Below are 21261 nucleotides of genomic sequence, written 5' to 3' on the forward strand. Positions count from 1 at the left end.
TGGTGACCCAGGCTGATGTGAGTGGTAGAGGTTTATGTTTTATTCCCTTTTCATTCTTTGTTTCATGCCTTATGATGCTGTCTAGGTCTTCCTCCCTTCTATTGCTATCTCTTACCGTAGGACTTTTAAAACAAATTTATTTTTGGCCTCTCAGCATCTCTAGACCAGTTTCTAATCCTTTTCCTTGGATTTTCCTTTTTCGTATGTCCAAGCGCAGAAGCTTCTTGCTGAAGTTAGAGCACCAGTGAAAAGTGTCAAGGAACGAGGAGGGGAGGTTTAAACAAAGAAAGAGGCTTTTCTTATATTTTCCACTGGGGACAGAGGTGGTGATCCAGGCGGGTGCATCCTTCCAAGACAGGACACACCTGTCTGAGCTCTAAAGCTTTAGAAAATGATGAATTCCAGCAAGGTTTACCCTCTGTTTTGTTTTTTACATTTTAATTTATGACATGCACTTCAATATGTCTCTTAAAACTCCCCAACAGCTGAATAATTGCTAATTTCTTGTTATTCAGTGCTTGGTATGAAGGGGCTGGAAAGCAAATGGGTTTTGGGTTTGAGGTTTCAAGAATTCACAAGTAAGAGAGTGAAAAATGAGAAATACCTTGATGAAGGCCTCTGAAAACTAAGCGTGGGACAGCATGTTTGCTGGGGGTTGTTTGTTTGTTTGTTTTCCCCTCAAAGATGAGTCATTTTATTTAGCTTCAGCTCTTTGGCGTGGAGAGGCGTGTTTGCTTTCACAGCATTAGCTTGTTCACAGGAAGGAAACGGGAGTGGGCTTTGTCCTGGGCTTCCCAACCCACCACAGTTCCTCACCAGGCGATGGTGGTGCTCTTCTGGAGCCACCAGCTCTAGTCCCATGGTCAAAGTTGTGTTTTCGGAAATGATTGAGCATGGCTAATGAAATCTTGTCTGCATATTTTTAGATAAATTTTTTTGTAAAGATGCTTCCAACTCAAATGTATTGTTAAATACACAGTGACTCATCAATCCTTTCTGAGTTGGATGAAAGCTCAGACCTAACACAGGTCTCTTACCTTGACCCTGCTGAGATCAAACTCTTCTGATTTATGTACTAATGTGAACTGAAAACAACCAATTCCTTTATTAAGTTGGTGAAAACACTTGAGAGTGGCCCAACCAGCTGCAGCAACTCTGTCTTGTTCTCCCTGTGCTTCCCATGGGTGCCCGCCCAGCTCCTACTTCCTGTTGAACATCGTCTTATTTGGGAGAGGGACTATCTTCCCACTCCCTGTTTTGCACAGCATATAGCACAGTGACATAGTGATCTGTTGCTGCTTTTCTTGATAGTGTGATAATGCAGATAAGAATAATCCAATACATCTTTTATTGACTTTGCAGGCTGTAAAACTGACCTACAGGTGATACTCTTGTTAATACTTGTATTATCTTGTTTTCCCTCTGAAATTCGCTGAATGCCAGTGCTAAAAGAGTAAACAGCACAGAGGACTTTTTTGCATTGCGGCCTCTAATGCTTTATGCTACATAAATATAATATATAGTCTTATATAGTATTGCATTGCTTTTAAAGCTTTGTTCAAACTCTTTTCTTTTGGAAACAACTTGCTTTTCTGTATCAAGTATCACAATGCTTGTCGTGTCAGCTGTCTCAGGGATTTTCTTTTTTTCAGTGGGCTTTAAAATACTAGCAATTACGTCTCCTTTGGGCCTGTTGCTTCATCTTTTGGAAAAATCACCCTTAGACAGGGTTGAGCATGTTGCTAAATTTCATTTAGCATATGAATTTCTTTCTAGTTCTGTCCCTTGATTTCTATGGTTAGAAATTGTACACATTAGGATATAACTTTTGCAAAGTCCTTTAAAAATATGTGATGTTGGGAGCGCAGATAAAGCTGTTCCTAAAAATGAAATGAGACGTTGTGGAACACCTTTTGGGGACTGGTATGTTATTTGAAGATGAGCTCTACTAAACCATCCTGTTCTAAATTCACCCTTCTGATTTAAGGCCAAATGCTGATTGTTTTAAAGCATGGCAGTATAATCAGGAAAAATTTGAGCCAAACCCAGTTAACACCTATGAGGCAATTGGTCCTTTAATTTTGCTTTTGATTTCCTTAAACAATAGCCAAGGAAAGCCTTGGTAACAGTTACAGCACATTATTATTATTATTATTATTATTATTATTACTACTACTACTACCTTTCTAATTACCATACAGACTTGTTTTCTCAAGAGCTGCAAAGTTTCTGTGCTGGCTGATTTCCATACCTTAATTATTTAAACAAACAAAAATAAAACCACACCAAAACTTAGCAGTTCTGAAAGCAATCATTATTGCTGGTGCTAGAATACATTTAGTTTGCCCACTAGATAATAAAGTTATTGAAAAAAATTAATCTGTTGGAAATTATACCACAGAAAGCGGATTTTGAACTATGGAAAATGAGATTTAGCGATGAGAGCCTCTGACACGGATTAAGTACTTGAGTACTGCTTAGCCAGAATAAATAGGGGAGGTGTACTGTGAATTAAAAAAAAAAAAAGGCAAGCTGAATATATATGATTTTCATTAGCAAACTTTATATATTCATAACATTATTTAAAATGTGGAATCTCTTTACAAGTGTGCATATGTACACACAAAACCACACCTTTCTCTAAATATATAATCTTATGATTAACAGCTTTATACAAAGAGAATAGTGTAAGTTGTGTTTCTTTCTAGTGTCTACCATCTGATCTGAAAGTCTGGAGAGAGATGGATAGATATTTAAAAATAAAAATACTTCTGAATAATGCATTGTGTTGGAAAGATACGTGCCTTGAGCTCGCTCCATATTTTGAGTCTATTCTTAAATTTTGTAGAGTGTGGTACTTGATACACTAAGAGATTAATGAATCTTAATTTTTATACCAGGGCCTGTAACACATAGAAAGATACTTTTAAAATTAAATTCACGTGGCTGTTACCAAGGCTACTGAACGTGATAGTTTTTGTTTTCAAAAGTTGCAAAAGAATAGTAGTGATTCAAAATATTGCTCAGAGCTGTTTTTGTATTTTGCATTTTCAAAAGATTCTTTGGTGTGAAAGTGGCCATATTGCTACAGCAACAAACCTCTATATATTAATTAAATACATGAACTAGATATTTTTTTCTAATGTTTGCCACAAATAAAATATGCAAAACACCTTCTAAAGAGCATCTGATGTGAGAATGATTTAGGCTTGTAACTTGGCTGAGCATAGTGGAAATGACGGATTTGTCTTTGAAGCAATGTGACATCACCTGATGCTTCAGTAAAAAGGAGGAACGTTGGGCTTTGTTGCCATGTCTCCCTCGAGTTCCCACTGCTGAGCCCACTGCAAACCCCTCCACATCCTCATCCTCCCCTGTCGGCACCCAGATCATGCTGAGCTTCGTGCAGCAGTTCCCGGGCGGTGCAATGAGCTCCAGAATCCCATCAGGGATACAGGAATCCAGCTCTGCCTTTGCAAAAATGCTTCAAAATTGAGATACTTGAGATTTTTATCGCTACTTCTGTACACTTCTTTTTTTTTGTGTCACCAAATGGTACCTGAACAGTCAGCAGACTGTTGGTTTTGTACCTTTTGCTCTGAGGTCCACCCAGGCTGGTTAGTGTTCAGCAGGATGACCCTGTCCCTGGTGGGGCTGGCCGCGCTGGTGCTTGGCTGCTCGGGCGGACGCGCTGTGCTCTTGCAGGTACGTGGAGGGATGATCTTTTGGATTGTAACTGACACCTCGTGTTACGTGGGGATTCACCCCACCCAGGGACATCAATAGGAATTTTCTTGCTGAAATAGGTGTCCCAAGGTCTCCTTGTTTTCTCTTAATTTCTCCCCATTGATTTTGCATCAGGAACTGCCCTACTTTTGAAATGCCTAAATTTGTACATCTCTGATGGACCCTCATGGCTGCTAAAATCAGTATTCCAGAGCTGTATCTGTGCTGCTTTCCCCTGCTGAGCAATTATTATGCTGCCAGAAAAAAAACAACCAGCACCTTATTTTATATTTTATTTTCTTTTTTTTCGCTCTCTCTCTTTTTTTTTTTTTTTTTTTTTTTTTTTTTAGGGAAAAACTAGAAGCTACAGATGCCATAAAGGGTGTAGCTCATTTTATGGGCTTCACTGTTGGAGCTCTAAAAACATTTTTTTTTTCCAGAAAAACTTTTTTGCAAAAATCAACATGTAAACAAGAAGCCACTTCAGCCTCGCAGGCCACGTTGTTATTTCCTCGCGGTGGTCTCGCTTGCCAGTCGTCGAGAGCGGGCCGAGGGTGCCTGCTCCTCCTCGGCAACTGCCCCCTGAGGGTAGACCACAAAACACAGCTTCTGACCCCAGCACGTCATGGACTCTGTGAAGACCAAACGTGCGGGTGGTTAATGGGGATGCTCGAGCTCTTCTAAACAAAAGCGCGATGCTGGGGCGATGCAACGTGTAAACAAACGTGCATCTTCACAGCCGGGGCTGCCCGAGCCTGCTGCACAGCCCCCTCCAGCCCTTTTCATCTCCAGCTCAGCAATAAAATAGTATTTGTGAAGCAGGGGCAGGCCGAGATGGGGCAGCTTTAGGAGTGCCCACCCACAGCCCTTCCCCGGCCTCGGGCAGAGCTGCCCGGCACTGTGCAGGGCAGGCTGGCAGGGCTGGGCTGGGGTAGCTGCCAGCCCTCCTGGCACTGCGTCGGCCCTGTGGCAGCAGTGGGGACCGCTGGTCTTGGGGAACTGCTGGCAGTGGGGCTCCGCCGCAGCCATGGAAACCCTCCAGTCAGAGCAAAGGGCGTCAGTGTGCTCATCTGAAAGTCCTCGCCTCGGAACAAACCAATTAAAAGCCAAACACAACCAAAACATGAAAGACTATGTGCAATTTTAATTTTATGTGAGTGATAATGTAAAGCTTTCTTATCTTTTGAGTACGAAATAATTCATCATGCTGTGTGGGGCTTGTGCAGCAGGATGTGCTGGTGGCACAGTGGGAGGGAAGCAGAGCAAGGGGGAGGCAAAGCTCTTGGCCATTTTTTCCTCCTTTTGTGATAGCTCATTTAGCCTTCATGTGCTTAAAGTTGCACTCCTGTGTATCTGCCCTGGGACAGGCTGCTGTGGGCAAGCTGAGTGGATGGGGAGTTGCATAGGGGCACGAACGTTGGCAAACGTGCCCAGGAATGAGCAAAGCAGCTGCCTAAAGGCAAGCACTCTCTGGCCACTTTGTACCCAGGGGCTGCCTGTGACCAAGAGTGGTGGTCAGGCTCACACGGGCAGTTCCCTGGTTGCTTTAGTGCCGATGTATCAGAGATTAGACAGATCCCATCAGACCCAAGCACAGCCAGCAGCCCTAGGAGTGCAGTGAGGCACCGCGGCGTTGGCTTACCTATTAGCCTATTTACACACTTTGGTTTATTTCTCCAGTAGATTCCAAGGAAAAACACTGGCACTCCAGTTAAAATGATAATGAGTCCAACTCCACAGACGACTGGCTCGGAGTATAAGCTGAAGATCAGCAGAAATGCCCAAAACGCCAGGTAAGTGATGGGGACGAGGAGGTTCACCTACCAGGAGAGAGCAGAGCAGAGCACAACTGTGCAGAGCAACAGCAGCAGCTGACTGGTGCCAGGGGGCTGCAGGCAGTTCTGCAGCTTCAGGACTCCCACCGTGGGTAATGCCCCCCTTCCTTCTGCCACTGTTGTCCTCTCTGCCCATCCCGGTAAAGTCACAAGGGGTGTCTGCCTGTGTATCCCGTTTTTACACTAACGGCACTTTGGGATGTGGTTTGGGACCTTGAAACATTAGCACTACGTCAAAAAATAAACCATTCTTCAAAATGGGAAAATGGATGGCTTGGTGTGCCCGTCCCATCCTTTGCATCACTATTGTAACCAAGAGATTTAGCTTTAACATTGTCACCTTGATAGGTCTGAAGATTTTGGGTTTCTTCCAGCGTAACACAATCAGACCTATAATTGTCACTCCGTAGCAGAGGTAGTTAATAAATGACACGTAGTTGATTAGTGTGTATGTGTCTCCAACAAGCATGATGATAAGAGTGGCCAAACACTGCAAAGAGAGAAGCATAGCTTTACTTGAGTCATTACTAGAAAAGGTAGCTTAAAACCGACAAAACCAAGCAAAAAACCCATTAAAGCAGTTAAACATTTGTTTATGGCCCCCACTGGGCACCTGCTGCCTCCTGTGGTTCGCTGCGTTAGCCCTGAGCTGGGCCGCTGGGGCTGAATGGGGATTTAGGGTTATTTGGGGCATGCTGAAGCCAGAGACCAGCAGGTCTGTTTATAAATACCCCAGGGTGCTGGCAGAGGTGGCTCTGCTGCCTGTGGCCAGGCAGGCAGGGCTGGGAGGAATGGCAGAGCCCTCCATTGCCCCACTCCACCCATTTCTGCTGTGTGTTTTAAAAGCTATTGAACCCTGTGGTGAGGACTTGTAATGAAAGGATTTCTTGCAGACTAACACGTTGTGGCCAGTGCACTACATTGTTGCAGGTGCCCTGTATATTATAAAGAATAAGAGCTTTGCCCTTTGCCCCCACCGGCCCACGGCTCATGCTGCAGATGACCGGCATCATTAATCTTTTGAGCATTACTTGTGTTTGGAAACTGGCAGATAGATGGTGGAAATTTCCACGTCTACGCTTGCTTGTTTGTACTGTATTTATGCATAACTCTGTAAAGCCAGGAGAACTGGCTTGGGGGCCAGGGGTTGTTTCTCAGGTTCTACACCCCTGCATGTGGGTACCCCAGGAGCTGAGCCCCTGCCTGCACCATGTACCAGAGGCTGAGGGAAATGAAGTACCCAAATCTCTCCAGTGAGTGCTCAGCATTTTGGTCTGTGTTACTCCATGCTCTCTTTTTGCTTATGTCCCTTTTTCTTAATTAGCTCTTTCAATAGCAAAGTCCTTTTGGGAGGGAGGGCTTCTGCACCACCGGCACCAGGAATTAAGCACCACCACAATCAAATAACCCTCTGATCCCTTCGTTCCCCTGTTCAAAGCCTCACAGGCTTGTCAGGGGGATTTCAACACCTTGAGCAGTCTCACCACAAAATGGATTTAAAATAAGATAGTGTTTTATATCAGTGTTCCCTGCTTTCCTCTGACAGACACACAGTGTTGTACACACATACGACCCTCTCCTGCCACTAACGGGTTTTTCAGTGACGCTGCTTGGAGCAATGAGATTTCGTGCGTAGGTGACACTGATGTGTCAGATCTGCTCGCAGCGTGGGCGTGATCCCTGAGTGGTACGAAGCTGCAGAGGGGTGTGCTGCTCCCCCCGATCGCCTGGCCACAGTTGCATGGCAGAAGGGAGAGCCAGCCACTCCCCAGGGTCTTGCAAAAAAACCCCAGTCTGTTTATTTTACAGTTAGCTTGGCCCCTTGATTTTTGAAAGGATTAGTAAAAATACAGGTCTTGGAGGTGATGTTAAAAAGGCCTTTCTCCATGTACAAAGAAACCTTTCTCCATGCAAAGTGCTAGGTGTGATTCACTAGAAGAGAAAAAGCAACCTGATGTATTAATTAGGTTTGCCTGAAGTCTGACCCAGTTTGCTATTGTAGCTGCCTACACTGTATTATTTTTATATTTCTATTTGTTAAGAAATTAATATTTCCTAGCAGCATTTGATATACCCCAAGCTGCATTAAAACACCTTCAAATTATGAATTGATATGCAGTGCTGGTTCTGTGATTTGCACTGATTCAAGGGGAATGGTTTGAGCAGAGCGGGGGGCTGGCATACACCTGATGGGTAGGTCGGACAGCTTGGCTCAGGCAGCCCACTTGTGTTGGGGCTGTTTCACACAAAACAGCCTCTGAAACTCAGCGTGTTATTTCAGCTGATGTATTTTTACAGACAAAGGAGTTCTGCTTCATGGGCACCAGCAGAGCGCAGCTGCCTGGTGGGAGCCCATGGTGGGGCCAGCGCTCTCTGGCTGCCTGGGGCAGGGCAGGCTGTGGGCAATTTACACCGAAACCCTGCATGGACAACACACGAGATATTTGTGATGGAGTACTAAGCCCTGGTAATGCCATAAAGCCTCAGCTAGACACATATTTTGTCATAAAAGTGGAATGTGCAGGAGGCTTATTTGGTGAAATTTGGTCTGGGTGTATTGTGCCAGAATTGCTGTTAGAGCCAGGAGATGCATAAATGTGCACCTTCCTAGCGCATCTGGGGTCAAACCCTCGCTGTTTTGATATCAGTGGCAAATCTGCAGTTGGCAGCAGTTGATGCAGCTGGGATTTCAAGCAAATGCCCTTTAGGGAATTCCCTTGCTTGGGCCATGCAGCCGGGGAGGCAGCATCATGATTCATTTTCCTCTTTAATGTCTTCTGTGCTACAGTAAAACCCATTACATATTCTAGCTTCACTATTGGTAAAAGTGTATGAAGCTCTTTGTTTCAAATAGTAACTTCTGTAAGTCATTACTATCGTGGAAATTTATGTATATAAGAAGTGAGAGAAATCTTCTTGCAGGAGCACACCAGAAACATGACCAGCCCCAAACCTTCCCAACACTTGGCCCGTTGGTTTCTGATCTTTGCAGGTGACCTCTTGTCTGCTTGACATACCATTCAACAGATGTGTTATTCAGGGCTGCTGTAATCATTGTCCCTACTTAATTTTTTGGCCCACAAAAAAGCAATACTGGTCCTCAGAGCACTGCCCAATCATCCCTCATAAGACGTCTTGCTCGTTGAGAGTAAGTAACTTCAGGAGCACTTTGTCCTCTCCATGAGACCTACCATGTCTCTGGCTTTGGTGGCAGGATCTAAACCAGCCCTGCCCGAGTGTGATTAGCAGTGACCATGGGGATTTCCATATGTTTGTGGATAGCAGGCAAAATTGGTCAAAAGAGTCATCTTTTCTTAAATGAAGCATCTCTGTTTCAAAAGCCAGTCTCTATCTCTGCTGCGGGTAGGACAAGTGGTAATTGGCTTTAATTGCAGCTCACGTTACACCTGGAGGGAAACCCTCCAGGTGTCAAGGGTAGTTGGCAGTAGGAGGGATCATTTCTGAGGCTGAAATATTTCTGAGACTCCTCTCTGAGTCTGTCAGAGCTGCTCAGCCAGCACCCTCCAGCAGCACTCCAGGCCGACTCGCTTCTCCTCCTCTGGGGTGAAATGGCCTCTCAAGGATTTTTCCAGCTATCCTCTCCATGATACAGTATTTCTAAAAGCAGATTACAGGGTGACAGGGCAGGGTTGGTCAAACTTACGCAGACAAGCAGGGCAGGGATGGGTGTGCAGTGCTTGACGTGGATCATGGCAAGCAAACTCGGCAAGTGGCCTTCTCGGGCACCGGAGAAACATAACCTGGAAATAAGAATAGTAATGCTAAATCCACTGGGTGTACAACAGCCTCTTCAATATCTAGCTGTTTAATGTCTCTAATCTCAACTGACCGCATTGGTCTTGCTGTGGAAGGGAGCTGCGCCCTGCGGCTGCTGGGCTGTGACTAGGGAGATGACTAGAGACTGCCTGCATAACCTGGCATAAGTTATTTAAACAAGGCCCTTCAGTACACAAGGCCTTTAATGGCTAATGTCATCTGTGAAATGACCTGCTCAGAGGTGCTGAATTACCTCTGAGAAGGAGGACCACAATCCGTCCAGTCCCTGTCTGCTGGCCAGCGTTGCCTCCTGGCCCAGGGTGGGATGAATACTGGAAGGTTGTGTGGTGATCAGCCATACACAGCCAAGGCATAAAAACCCTCATAGATAATTCCAGTGTCAAAAGGATTTTGGATAAGGTTTAACATGCCTTAAGATTTCACTTTTAAGTGCATAACCTATTACATATGCACTCAGATTTGTTGCATCTCATTATACTCATGAAAGTGCTGAGATAAATAAATTTCCCAAGGTACTTAAGACTTGAGTCATTTCCTCAAAAAAAAAAAAAATTATAACTTTTTAATTAAGTTCAGAGAGGTCAATTAATATAAATAGACTTTATAGACTACAATATAATAGACTTTACAGATTCTGTCCTCACTATCAGCAGTGTGCATGCAAAGCATCTTGCCTGAAAGGAGGTTTTCCAGCATGAGAATGAAAATGTCTGTAACTGGGAACAGCACCAGGCCCTAAAACTCCTTGTTGAGCAAAGCACAATTTAGCTTGTAGCTACTGGAACTTTACTGATAAAATGACTTTGGTTCCATGCTAAAGCCGTTTGGCTCTTACTGTGAGTTATTCCACATCTGCAGACACTTTCAGTAGCTCATAAGGATTATTTTGCAAGAGATTCCACGATTCAATATTACGTTTGCTGATTCAAAACAGAGTAATTCATAACTGAATGTATCCAATATGCCCAATGACGACCTCATGCTCTACAACAGCCAAAATGTCTAGCTAGCATTTCTTTAGCAAATGAAGTTAAAACAGCCCCTCCCCAAATGAGATAATGTTCATAAAATTGTACTCCATCTAACCTTGATGAGGTAAAAAGGTATCCATTTATTCCTCCAAATGTAGATAGGGCCACTGAGACTGGCATAACCCAGGAAAAATAGCCCAGTAACTTTTCACCAAATGTCTAAAGCAACAGAAGGCAGAGAAACTGAAATAAACTGCAAAGCACAGAACCAAAATCAAAGTGTATTTTAGACATCCAGGGAATGGTTTACTTACTACCGCCACAGCGTTGGAGGACAAGAGCTCTTGGGGTGACATGGCAGTGAAATATGCAATGTTGGTGAACGTATACACAAATGTCACCAATGGGATGGATATGAATATGGCACGAGGTAGGTTCCTAATAAAAGAATTAGGAGGGTAGATAAGAAATTACAGTCATGCACAGCAAGACCACGACAACCGTGTACGGCCTGGCAGAGGTCACCCAGCTGGGTGGGTTCATTGGCTGTTTCTCTAGAGGGGAGCCACGTCAGCTCTTTGACCCACTGCAGGTTGGAGAAGGCTAACAGTGCTATGAAATGCCATGTCTGCAGGGGAGCTCCCCAGGGCAAAAGTATCATGTGCTCCCTTTGGGCTGTTGTTTGGGACTGAGGCAGTGTGTTGCTGAAAAATGAAATAGTCATTTCTCAAAAGCCTGGTGGTGGAATAAAATGCTTGTTTTGCTTTACTTTCATCTGCTCTGAAGGAACGGGATACTGTTGTCCAGGTGACTGCCTTGGCCCATCCCATACCATAAACCTGGTCTGGTCGTCTGGTCATACAACACTGTGGCAACTTAGAGTAGTACAGATGTACTTGACCCCTGATCCTTAGAGGTGGACACCTGAACCATTCTGTATACAACACAATAATGCATTTTTCTTTGTGTGTCAGATTTGGAAAAAGTTTTTAAAAAACGTATTTAACCTTTGCGATTTTGAACAGATTTAGTAAAAATGGGAAGTGTTTTTCATTATCCAAGTATTTTTTTATAGTTTAGTTTCCCCTCAGAGGCTGTAAAAATAATAGGGAAAAAGGCCATTCACTCCTTTTTCTCTTTATTTCTCAACTAAGGCCATATTTGCCTTATTTAAGTCATAACTTTTCATTATTCAGCTTTGAAATTGTGGCAGTCCATTAAAATGTTGATGTTTTATTGAGGGAACATATTACCACACTTTATTCCTGCCAAGATCACTGGACATGCACTTTGCTACTCACTAGTGTGAATGTGTGTGCAGAGCCGCTTGTAAGGCTGCAGCTTTAATTCATTCCCATCTAGGCTGTGTAATAGCTTAAATTTCTCCTTGTTTAATTGCTATGTGCATTGGATGCCCAGAAATAACTATTGCTCCGAGAGCTGCTCTTGGCATTTGTCATTCCACTTCATCAACTCAGAAATGTTGAAACATTTGAGCTTTGCTTTACTAAACTAAAATTCACTTTCCCTCCAGCTTTCCCAGCCTGCTTGTGATAAATAATTTCCAAGCCCCTTCCCATAGCCAGGACCAGCAGCAACCTGATGTCAGTTGCCCCAGCAGGCAGGTGCTCGCAGCCACAGTGGGGCAGGGAGCGCTGCCTTCACCGCGCAACGACTTTCTAAACTTCTCTTTCAGGTGTCTGTGGAAGATCCCCTTTGGGTGGAAAGGCAAAGTGACTTCCAGAATAATTCAACATTTTTCTAACAGAAGTGATTCTCCCTATAGATAATTGTGTGGTATTTCATCAATGGTTAATTTTCTGCTATAGAAGCACTGTATGATTGAATAGTGCCATAAAGATACTGCTTTGTCTATAGGCTGGTTTGCCAGCCTTGTTAATGCCTTGTGCAATATATTTTTAATTTCAGTGTTTCTTTAACTTGCCTGCTATCCATTCTAAACAAAAAACCTCTCTCTCCTTTAGAAAGACCAGTCCCATAGACATGGAAGGACATCGCTGCAGCTTATTAAACGGATAATATTACCAGATGGCTCCAATGTTTCAGCACTTCAGGAAAATGTGGATGACGTGGAAATGGATACTTGCCTGCGGGGATCAACCAGTTCTTCTGTTACATAGTTCAAGAAGTTCCAGCCACTGAACGCAAATGACCCTTGAAGAAAAGCTAATGCTAAATGCCCCACGGATGGAGTCATCCAAAAATTGAATGCTTTGCTTGGTGTCAGCTCTTCGTAGTTTCCTGCACAGAGAGCGCAAGCAAGAGGTTAAGCCACCTCTACCTACCAGAGACACCAGAAAATAGGTAAACTTTTGCTTTTTATTCCTTATTCCTTATTGGATTTGGGACTTCAAGTTCTTCATGTCACCATGGGCTGGCATTGCACTTGCAGTGCTTTCTGTGGGGCGACGTCCTGGGGAGGCAGCTCAGGCTGTAGGCACCGGCAGCCCTCACTGCCATCTGTGCCGCAGCACTGGTGTCACCGCTGCCACTCGGGGGACCTTTTGCCAACCTGCACTGTCTGAGAGATGGCCCTTGTCGGGGTAAATTCCTACCTGTGCTTTATGCAGTTTTCTTTTACAAGAGTTTGGTGGTGTTTAGTACAAATACTGAAAAATAAATTGTCTATGGGGATGGAAGATTTGTCAAGATTGTGGGACTATTACCACTGAGAAAAAAAGTTTTCTGCTCTCTGTAAATTTCGTATTTCATCTTCCTTTATATGACTCATCATATACAGGATAAAAACATTGTGAGTCTTTTGTGTTTTCTGTTTTCCATTAAGTTGGTGAATCAGTGAGACTTATTTTTAATCTTATAAGTGACTTTTTGTGGGAAACTGGACTAGTGCCCAGGGCAAGCCATTGCTTATTCATTTTACACCCAGAGCACTTCAAATTTAAGGAACATACAACAGATTAAAAAATTGCAGTAACTATTTCAAAACATCCTCAGCTGCTCTCCTTTATTCTATCAAAACCGACAAGGCGGGCCTGAAAGGGACTTGTTTAAGGGGAGATAGCTGATTTCTCTGTTATGCCTTCCTTTCCACAGCTGTGTGAATATACAGCCCCACAGCTTGGCTAAACCCAGCACTACTTCGGGCTGGTTTGTAAGGAGGAAACAGTGCAGTAAGTGGGAAAAATCAAATCTATCAACAGTACCATACCCGAGTTAGAGCTGTCTCACAGAGTACCTTTAAAGATCTGTATGAAGCCCACAATAATGATAAGGGCCAGGGCTAAGAGTTTTCCTGCTGTAAATATATCCTGAATGCGTGTTGCCCATCGAACGCTGGAGCTGTTCACCCAGGTCAGGAGGACTGGAGAGCGAAAGACTGAATTCAGTGAAATGAAATTATGTTTATTTAAGAACACACAGTCAAAGCATTGGAAAACACAGACTGACGTACATTTCTGTGGGGAGCTCTAGTGTGGCTGGGAGTGAGGGTGAGGAGGAGCGTTGACTCCCGGCTGCAGGGACATCCCTGGCAGCCAGCAGCCTTCCCCCCTCAGGCACTGCTGGTCAGGGCTCCCCTTAACTCTAGTAACTGTGCCTGAGTAGTGCTCAATGTGCAGGGATCGCTGCCTCCTCACAGAAATGGTGAATGTCTTCAGGCCCTGGAGCTCTGTTTTGCTTTTGCCGGCTCTGTAAGTAATTAATGCAGAGCTGTTGGCATGCTGTGCTTCCTACAAGCTCGCATTTGTGAATGTAAAAGAAGACTAGGAGGGGCTCAAATGGTGGTGGGTAACATGTGTCAGTGGGTAACCCGTGCTGGTGAGTAATCTGTGCTGGTGGATAACCTGTGCCAGGTGCCCATGGCTCTGCAAGGAGCACAGCACTGCCCCATCCCACAAACTCACTTGCTGCCACTCTCCCCGGGACTCGCAGGGATTTGGGCATCAATGTGCCCTGCTCCCGCCCACTGTGCTTGCTGTGGGCAAGTGGGAAGGGACTGAATATCCTGCACCTGTCACAGGGCCTGTCCTGGGACCTCTCTGCTTGCCTTTTGGGTTGTGGCCATGACCCTAGCCTGGCTGGAGCGACCCCTTGAGTGGTCCCATGTAAAACCGAGGCAAGCTTTGTGTGTGCGCGAGAAGCAAATACTCACGTAAACACACCATGGAGAGGATCCTGGAGGCATTATAGGGGGGGATACAGTTAGGGAAGACGGGCTGCAGGACATAGTTTGAGAATGTCAGCGCAATGACAGCCAGACTGGTCGGGTACATGATAAGCACCGCACTCCACAGCAGCAGAAACCTGAAAAGACAAGAAAAAGCACAAGAAAGCAGCGCTGGGAATGTGCTGGAGGAGGTAACACATGCACACTGTGCAGTGCTTCAGGATGGCTCCCGAGGCATCAGGACTGAGCACCTTCATGCCGGTCACACCTAATAGTTACCTACTTGTGCCTCTCCTCATACCTTTTCCGACGTTCCTGGTGCAATCTGGATTTTAAATTAAACATTTTTAAGCAAAGCACAGTTTAGGGACATACAGAAGAGTGAGGATTATGCCCAGTGGGCATGCTTTGATTTAGCTCTGTATGTCAAAGTGAAAGCATCTCTGCAGCAGACAGCAGTCCCTACACTGAAGGGTTTCAGCAGAGCTCCCAGCTGTGGGCCAGCTGCACACTTGGGGCTGCTACCTGCTCCCTGCTGGTTATTGGGGGGTTTCTTGTCACCATTTGGGTTGGCTCCATGACCTGGGCAAGGGCAGTTTAGTGCTGCAGTAGCCTGCAATCACTCAGCTGGGGTTCACCCGGGCTGGTTGTCTGCCTCAGCTGCAGCTGAAGTACCCTTGCAAATATGAAGTGTGAGATATTTTGGTTTCTCACTCTGGGAAAAGGAAAAAAAAACTTATCTTATAGAAGCAGCAGTGGATCTGGTTAGTATTTTAAAATATTTGAAGTATTATTATTTCTGTAGTAAGACATAGTCATTGCATGCAAGTGAAATCCTTCTTGCCATGTATATACACACACAGATATATACACATTAATTCATTCATATACATGCACAAATGTAATATGCAGGGATGCCCAGCACAAAGGAGGATTGGAAATGATGTTTTCAAATAAGACACTATAATTTCTAGATTAAATGGGTTGCTCTTTTAAAGGCTGCTCCCTCCCAGCATGCTGCCTGTTGCCAGCCCTTCAATCTGGCACAGCTGGGGGAGTCCCTCCTGCTGCCATTTACCCGGAGGGAGGGAAGGAAGGAGTGTGTGCTGTTTGCTCCTTGGGCTGAGGTGGTGAGTGTCTTTCAGTCACATCCTTTACCTTGCCTTGTTGTTTCTGAGAAGTATGGGGTGATCTGATGCTTCCTTTTTCTTATTAACTACCAGAGAGTTTATTTGGTAAACTGGTATGATGTAAGAGCTGGTTACTGTCCCAAATAGCACTATTGTTTTTAAAACTCAGGTGTTTTTTCCTTTCTCAGTTTTGTTGTGTGATTTTTTTAATTTTTTTTTTTTTTTTAATTTCTAATGTCTTTCATCATGGTTCAGAGCAGTTTTGTCCAGTAACTGCTTTGTGCTATTTGGTGCTGTGGGTGGTGTACCCAGTTTGGGGTAGCTCTGCAGACCCTGCTTGCTGGGTGGGTTAACACAGCTGGTCCCTACTGAAGAATAAAAAGACTGCAGTAATAATTTGCTGATAGGTTTAGGATGCTGGCAGTGCTGAGCAAGGTCAAGTTCAGCCCTCCTTGCCCCTGCACGAGCCCCAGCTGTGTGTGCCTGACAGCACTGTCTGGGCTCAGGTAGAACCACACCCGTGGGGCCATGGGGTTTGGTGGGCAGAGACCACCAGCTCTTCCCTATCAATCACGTTTATATTAGCCCACACAATTTATGTAGGCCAAGAACTGTTTGCAGCTACAACCATTCAGTGGGGAGAATGACTCTGAAAACAGTATTTCAAACAAAATTGGCCCTTGATTCTATGTTGTAATACAGAGTGCATTACAGTTGATAGTGGGTAGAATACGGTTTAATGGGAATGTGAATAATTCAATAGATTTTTGACAGTCAATTTGTTTCATGCTGAATTGAAATACACGCAGGACTGATAACAGAAATGAAAGTAAATGCAGAATTTTAGCAGAGGGTGGCAAAGTTGTACTGTCAAAAGGGAAGCTCAAACGAGTGATGGCATTAAAATAAGAAGGAAGCTTGCCTAAGATGTAGGCCCACTTTTATCTTGTTCTTCCCAGCAAGTTTTAACCAAAGCCTGGTTCTGAGAAAGATATCCACACTCGTCACTCAGATCATGTTAATGTCCTGAACATCCAGCTGTTGGGGCTGGGGCGGCACTGCTGAGCACTTGCTTTGCTCAGACAGTGCTGTCAGAGGCTGCCAGGGGCAGGTTCAGGAGGCCCAGCCAGCTGGGGATGGCTGTTCTCCAGTTAAATTTCTTGTGGGGGGGTGGTGTTTGCTGTGGCTGGCAGGCAGGAGTTAAGCCCAATATGATTACCCAACACTCTGAATCTTCTAGGAAGTTTTTGCTTTTAAAGCACCACCTTTTTATCATCTGTTGTGTAGGAAGACTTAAGAGTACAATTTTCTTAGCAAAGAACGACTGTTCCAGATCAGCCGTAATTACTTTAAGTGACACAGGGCTGAAATTTCCTGCAGACATAACTGAGTTTCAGATGTCCTTGCTAGCACACTGCACACAATTTGACAAATTGAGGTGCAAGCCAAAGGGCTGGAGGTGCACTTTCTGCCCTGGGCAGTCATGTGGAGGAAACATAACCAGCGCTGGGAGCCCAAAGTCCAGCTGGAAGCAGGAAGATGTCATTGTGGTACACCTGGAGATACTTTGCCAGCCTCTTCAAATGAAAAGTGGGGGAATTACTGCCCTGAGGGATGAGTTGTGGCACTGGGGGTGTCAGGAGCTGATATCTGATATCTATCTGATAGATTTTCACAGTTACTCATTAATTTACAGCACTACAAGAACTTCTCTCTTTGCTGACTAAGAAGTGATCAGACCTTTAGAAACAGGCTCAAGACAGCTGAATGTAGAGAAAAAGGAAGATATAGCTTCTCTTGTGATTTTTTTTTTTTTTCTTTTTTTTTTTTTCCCCCGAGCATTGGCGTTTGCATGTGCTGATGGTGAAAGGGCTGGTAAAATAACCTCCCTGCCTGTATTCTGAGCAAACCATGGTTGTGTGTAACGAGTGTCAATAGCTACTAGCTGGATGGCCTCTGATGTGTTTTTGTTGTTGAATCTGATCCAAAGTCCATTGAAGTTAACAGCTATCTTCCCATCAATGTGCATTAGGTAATGTCTCTAATTAGATTCCTCCCCCCTCTCCCCCCCCCTCCATTTTAGAAACATGGAATAAGTGACAGCCTGTGGTGGGACATGTTGCTTTTGGGAAGGTGTGTGGCATTCGTGTGAAAGTGCCAGTCATCCCTGGATCAAAACTGATATTTTTTGCAGATATCTTTGCATACTAGTTTCCTCACCTGTGGAAAAAAATGAACAGCATGGTTTGATCTGGGTCTCTAATAGTCTAGTGGACTTGGTGAAATTGGTTCTCAAACATTTATTTGGGATGTGCCTGTACTCCAAGAGGATCTCATGTTAGATATAAAATATCATGGAGTCAAAGCAGCCTGTGAAACTAGAAAATTAGAGTGTACCCTACTTGTGTGTCATTAACAAAAGAAAACAGCAGTAGATGCTGTAGTACAGATCACCTTATCTGTAAGCTGAACCTGGTTTAAGAAAGTTGGAGCTAGTTTGAATATTATTAATATTATCCTACATTGCTGGAAGAATTATTGCCTTTGGAAACTTTAGATTTTTGCAGCAACAACAAAGAAGCATAGAAGTATATTTGAAGCATGTTTTACTTGCAGTTTGGAGTGATACTTATCAAAGCTTTGGCGAAGAGCTCTCTGCTGATTTCAGTACTATTGATTTTTAGTAAGGATGTATGTCCGGTCATCAGCTGCTGGTAGAGCACCTGTGTTAGTTGCAACATTATTGCTAAGTACTCAGAAGAAGCTGTATTTATCAGAAACACACTAGTGGGTTTTTCACGAAGCTGAATTTATTCATTGTCTTCTGCAAGAATACATATTAAGCCTATTATTTACTATTTTTGGTAATGTTCTTTTTATGACTTGTACAGACATACAAGCCCATATAGGATGAGCTGTGCTCAGGTGGCTCCAGCAGCACGGGATGCAACACATTCCCTGCAGTTAGTGCGCTCATACACAAATGTTATTTAAAACTAAGATCATTTCTAGATGAAGATGAAAGTGGGAAGTCTGCTCTGTGGTACCAAACCAGAGCCCAGCGCAACAGAAGCCCTCCCTCGCCTCTTCTTTCTCCCCTGGCTGGAGCTGCCAGGAAGTGTCCCTTCTGCAGGGTCATCTCCAGCTGAGTTTTACCATCACCGCTGCTTTCAGCAGCATCTCATGCACTGTCCTTTAGCTGTACTCAGACTTGGAGCAGGGCTGCTGGTCTGCAGCCAGAGATTCTGCCCACTCAGGAGATGGCCCTGTCTTGCCTCTCTCTCTCTTATTCCATTCACCTTCTTGCATCACACCTAGCAGTGTTACATTTTTTTTTTTTTAATTGATGCAACCAACTATCAATACTGCCAGGCACAGCAGCTGGGGCATGTAGTACTCCAGTGGCTGTTAACGATCAAATAGTACTTCTTTGTTCCTTATACCTGTGCAGGAAAACATAATAAACAGGGAAGATTTGGGGGGGCAGAGACAAGACAACAGAAGTGAAGAAGAAGAAATGTTTTGGTCTGGGTGGGTATGGCACGTGCTCCTATAATAAACATCTTCATGTGAATAGACGAAACCATCCAGATTTACCACTGGGAAAATCCTTTGGCAGATGCAGTAAAGCTCTGTGTGCTGAATATGATGTTCCTTGCTGCAGAATGATTAAATCAGAAGAGAAAATTGAACTTTTGGAGAAGCAGTGTTTTTTCCCTCAGGGGAGGCTCCCGAAGGGCTCCTTTCAGCTCAGAGCACTATGTGCAAGTGCCGGGGTGAATGGGCACTCCCAAAGTGGAAAACTGAAGGTGCTTGTGAGTATCCCCAAAGCTGGAGGCTTTAGGTGGTGGCTCAGCAAAGTGCAGCAGGGTGCAAATTCCAGCTCAGCTTTACTGGAAAATATGACTGAACCCCCACCCCTTTTTACACCAAAACCTACCTGGAGGCTTCTTGCCTAAGGCAACCCTTTGTCACACTTACGAAACTGTTTATTTTTTTGGGAGAAAAGGTAAAGTCTCTTTGCAAAGCAAGAACGGAAGCACTGCTTCCCTTCATGCGACAAGGTTGTGCTTTTTGATACTGCTTGTGCATCACAAGCCTGGACACTGAGCGAGCTGCTGCCACAGCAGAGAGCTCCCTGCTTTGGGAACTGAGAGCATTGCTCTGTCCCCAGGTAAATGCTGGGTAGTGACCAATCAACGGGTGTGTGGTGCTTTCTGGTACCATGCAAATTCTCTGAACATGGCACATAGTGAGCTGAGGAACAAGTAAAGCCAGGTTTAGTTGTACCTGATTTCTAATTACTTTCTTTCTCTCACCTACAAAGCATAGTTATTTCAGTTTTGTGAAACTCTGGTGGTTTCTGGCTTCCCTCACAGTGATATTCCAGGGATAGCACTTGTGACCACTTGTGCAGTTTTACGCTCTTTCATTTTCACGGTCCTTGCTTGCAGACCCCATTCCTGGGAACAGGTGATGGAGGAAGCTGCTGACTGCCTGCTCTAGTGTCCCAGGGGAGCAGGGGCTTTGCCATGCAGCTCCTGCCCCCCATGAGAGAACAGACCTCAGTGAAGATGAGTTGAGATTTTGGTTAACCAAGCCGACGTTGTGTTACCTCAATCTGTGCTGCGGTGCCAGTGTAGCTTTCTATGCAAAGTGGGACAGTGTTCAGAGGAGCAATTCCTCTGACTGAAGAAACATGGACTTTCATGAGAATGGCTTAAGTCTGACAAGCATCAGAAAACTACCTTGTCACCTAGCATGTTTTCAGATGCTGGCTGTGCCCAGGCAGTACTCAGCTGAGGCAGGCATGAGCAGGGGGACAGCCCATGGGACAGGGTGACAGCCTGCCCTCTTTACACCTCTGCTGATTTACTCTAGCTCAGCAGCCAGCTCAACTGTTACGAGATTGTTTTCCATCTCAAATGAGAAAGAATATGTTTTTCTTTTTTTCCTTCTTCTTTCTCTAGTTTGCAGTTATGGTGCTTATTTTTCCAAATAAAACACCAACACGTGGCTTGGCCTCTTTACTCACAAATGAGCAAGTTGGCCAGAAAGTTTCAGTGCTTCTTTAGTGAGCTGTGAGTACAGGCTGATGGTTTACTTTTTCTTGTTGAATACACAAAAAAAATATACAGTCAAATATAAATGATGACCTCTTCTCACTTGTCCCTTCCTCCCTTAGCCATGCTACTCTGTTAGTGGTATTTTCAAAGAGAAATAATTCCCTGAGTTTCCCCTCTCTTTGTATTTACAATACTTGTTATTTTGTACCGTTGCAGTAAGTTAAGCAGCGCTGCAAGCAGCTTTGGTTTATGGCCAGTAGCTCCAGCCTGGCTTCCCTGGTGCATGAAGCTCCTCAATACGAGGTACTGATCGCTCATGGCTGGCACACAGGAATGTCAGTTGGACACAGCATCATTTACAGCATCGTTCTTTCCTGTCACAGACTTATATTGAGTGAGAGAGGGAAGGGAAAGCGACCGTCGCATTCCCTTGGAAGGCAGCACTGGGAGCTCTGTGTAGCAGTGATTTGGTATTTCTAATGAGAACAGAAAGAAAGATTTTGCAAAAGCATTTTATTGACAAAAGTTCCCTGTCAGACGTCTTTTCCACACAAAATACTTAATATAAACATGTTTTCAAATTACTTT

The 21261-nt window shown here is 44.4% G+C and overlaps 1 protein-coding gene across 1 annotated transcript in view; it reads right to left on the minus strand.

Annotated features, from left to right (window-relative positions):
* Positions 1-4005: 4005 nt before the first annotated feature.
* The window catches only part of SLC7A10 (solute carrier family 7 member 10), a 44823-nt gene continuing 27567 nt past the window's right edge, over positions 4006-21261 (minus strand). The window contains 9 exon segments of the mRNA XM_074881769.1: positions 4006-4358; positions 5369-5546; positions 5902-6051; positions 9226-9322; positions 10446-10549; positions 10645-10768; positions 12439-12592; positions 13548-13673; positions 14463-14614. Coding sequence (XP_074737870.1) covers positions 4231-4358; positions 5369-5546; positions 5902-6051; positions 9226-9322; positions 10446-10549; positions 10645-10768; positions 12439-12592; positions 13548-13673; positions 14463-14614 — 1213 coding nt within the window. The 3' untranslated portion in view covers positions 4006-4230.

Source organism: Strix uralensis, chromosome 12 (genome assembly GCF_047716275.1).
Source record: "Strix uralensis isolate ZFMK-TIS-50842 chromosome 12, bStrUra1, whole genome shotgun sequence".
Taxonomy (NCBI): Eukaryota; Metazoa; Chordata; class Aves; order Strigiformes; family Strigidae; genus Strix; species Strix uralensis.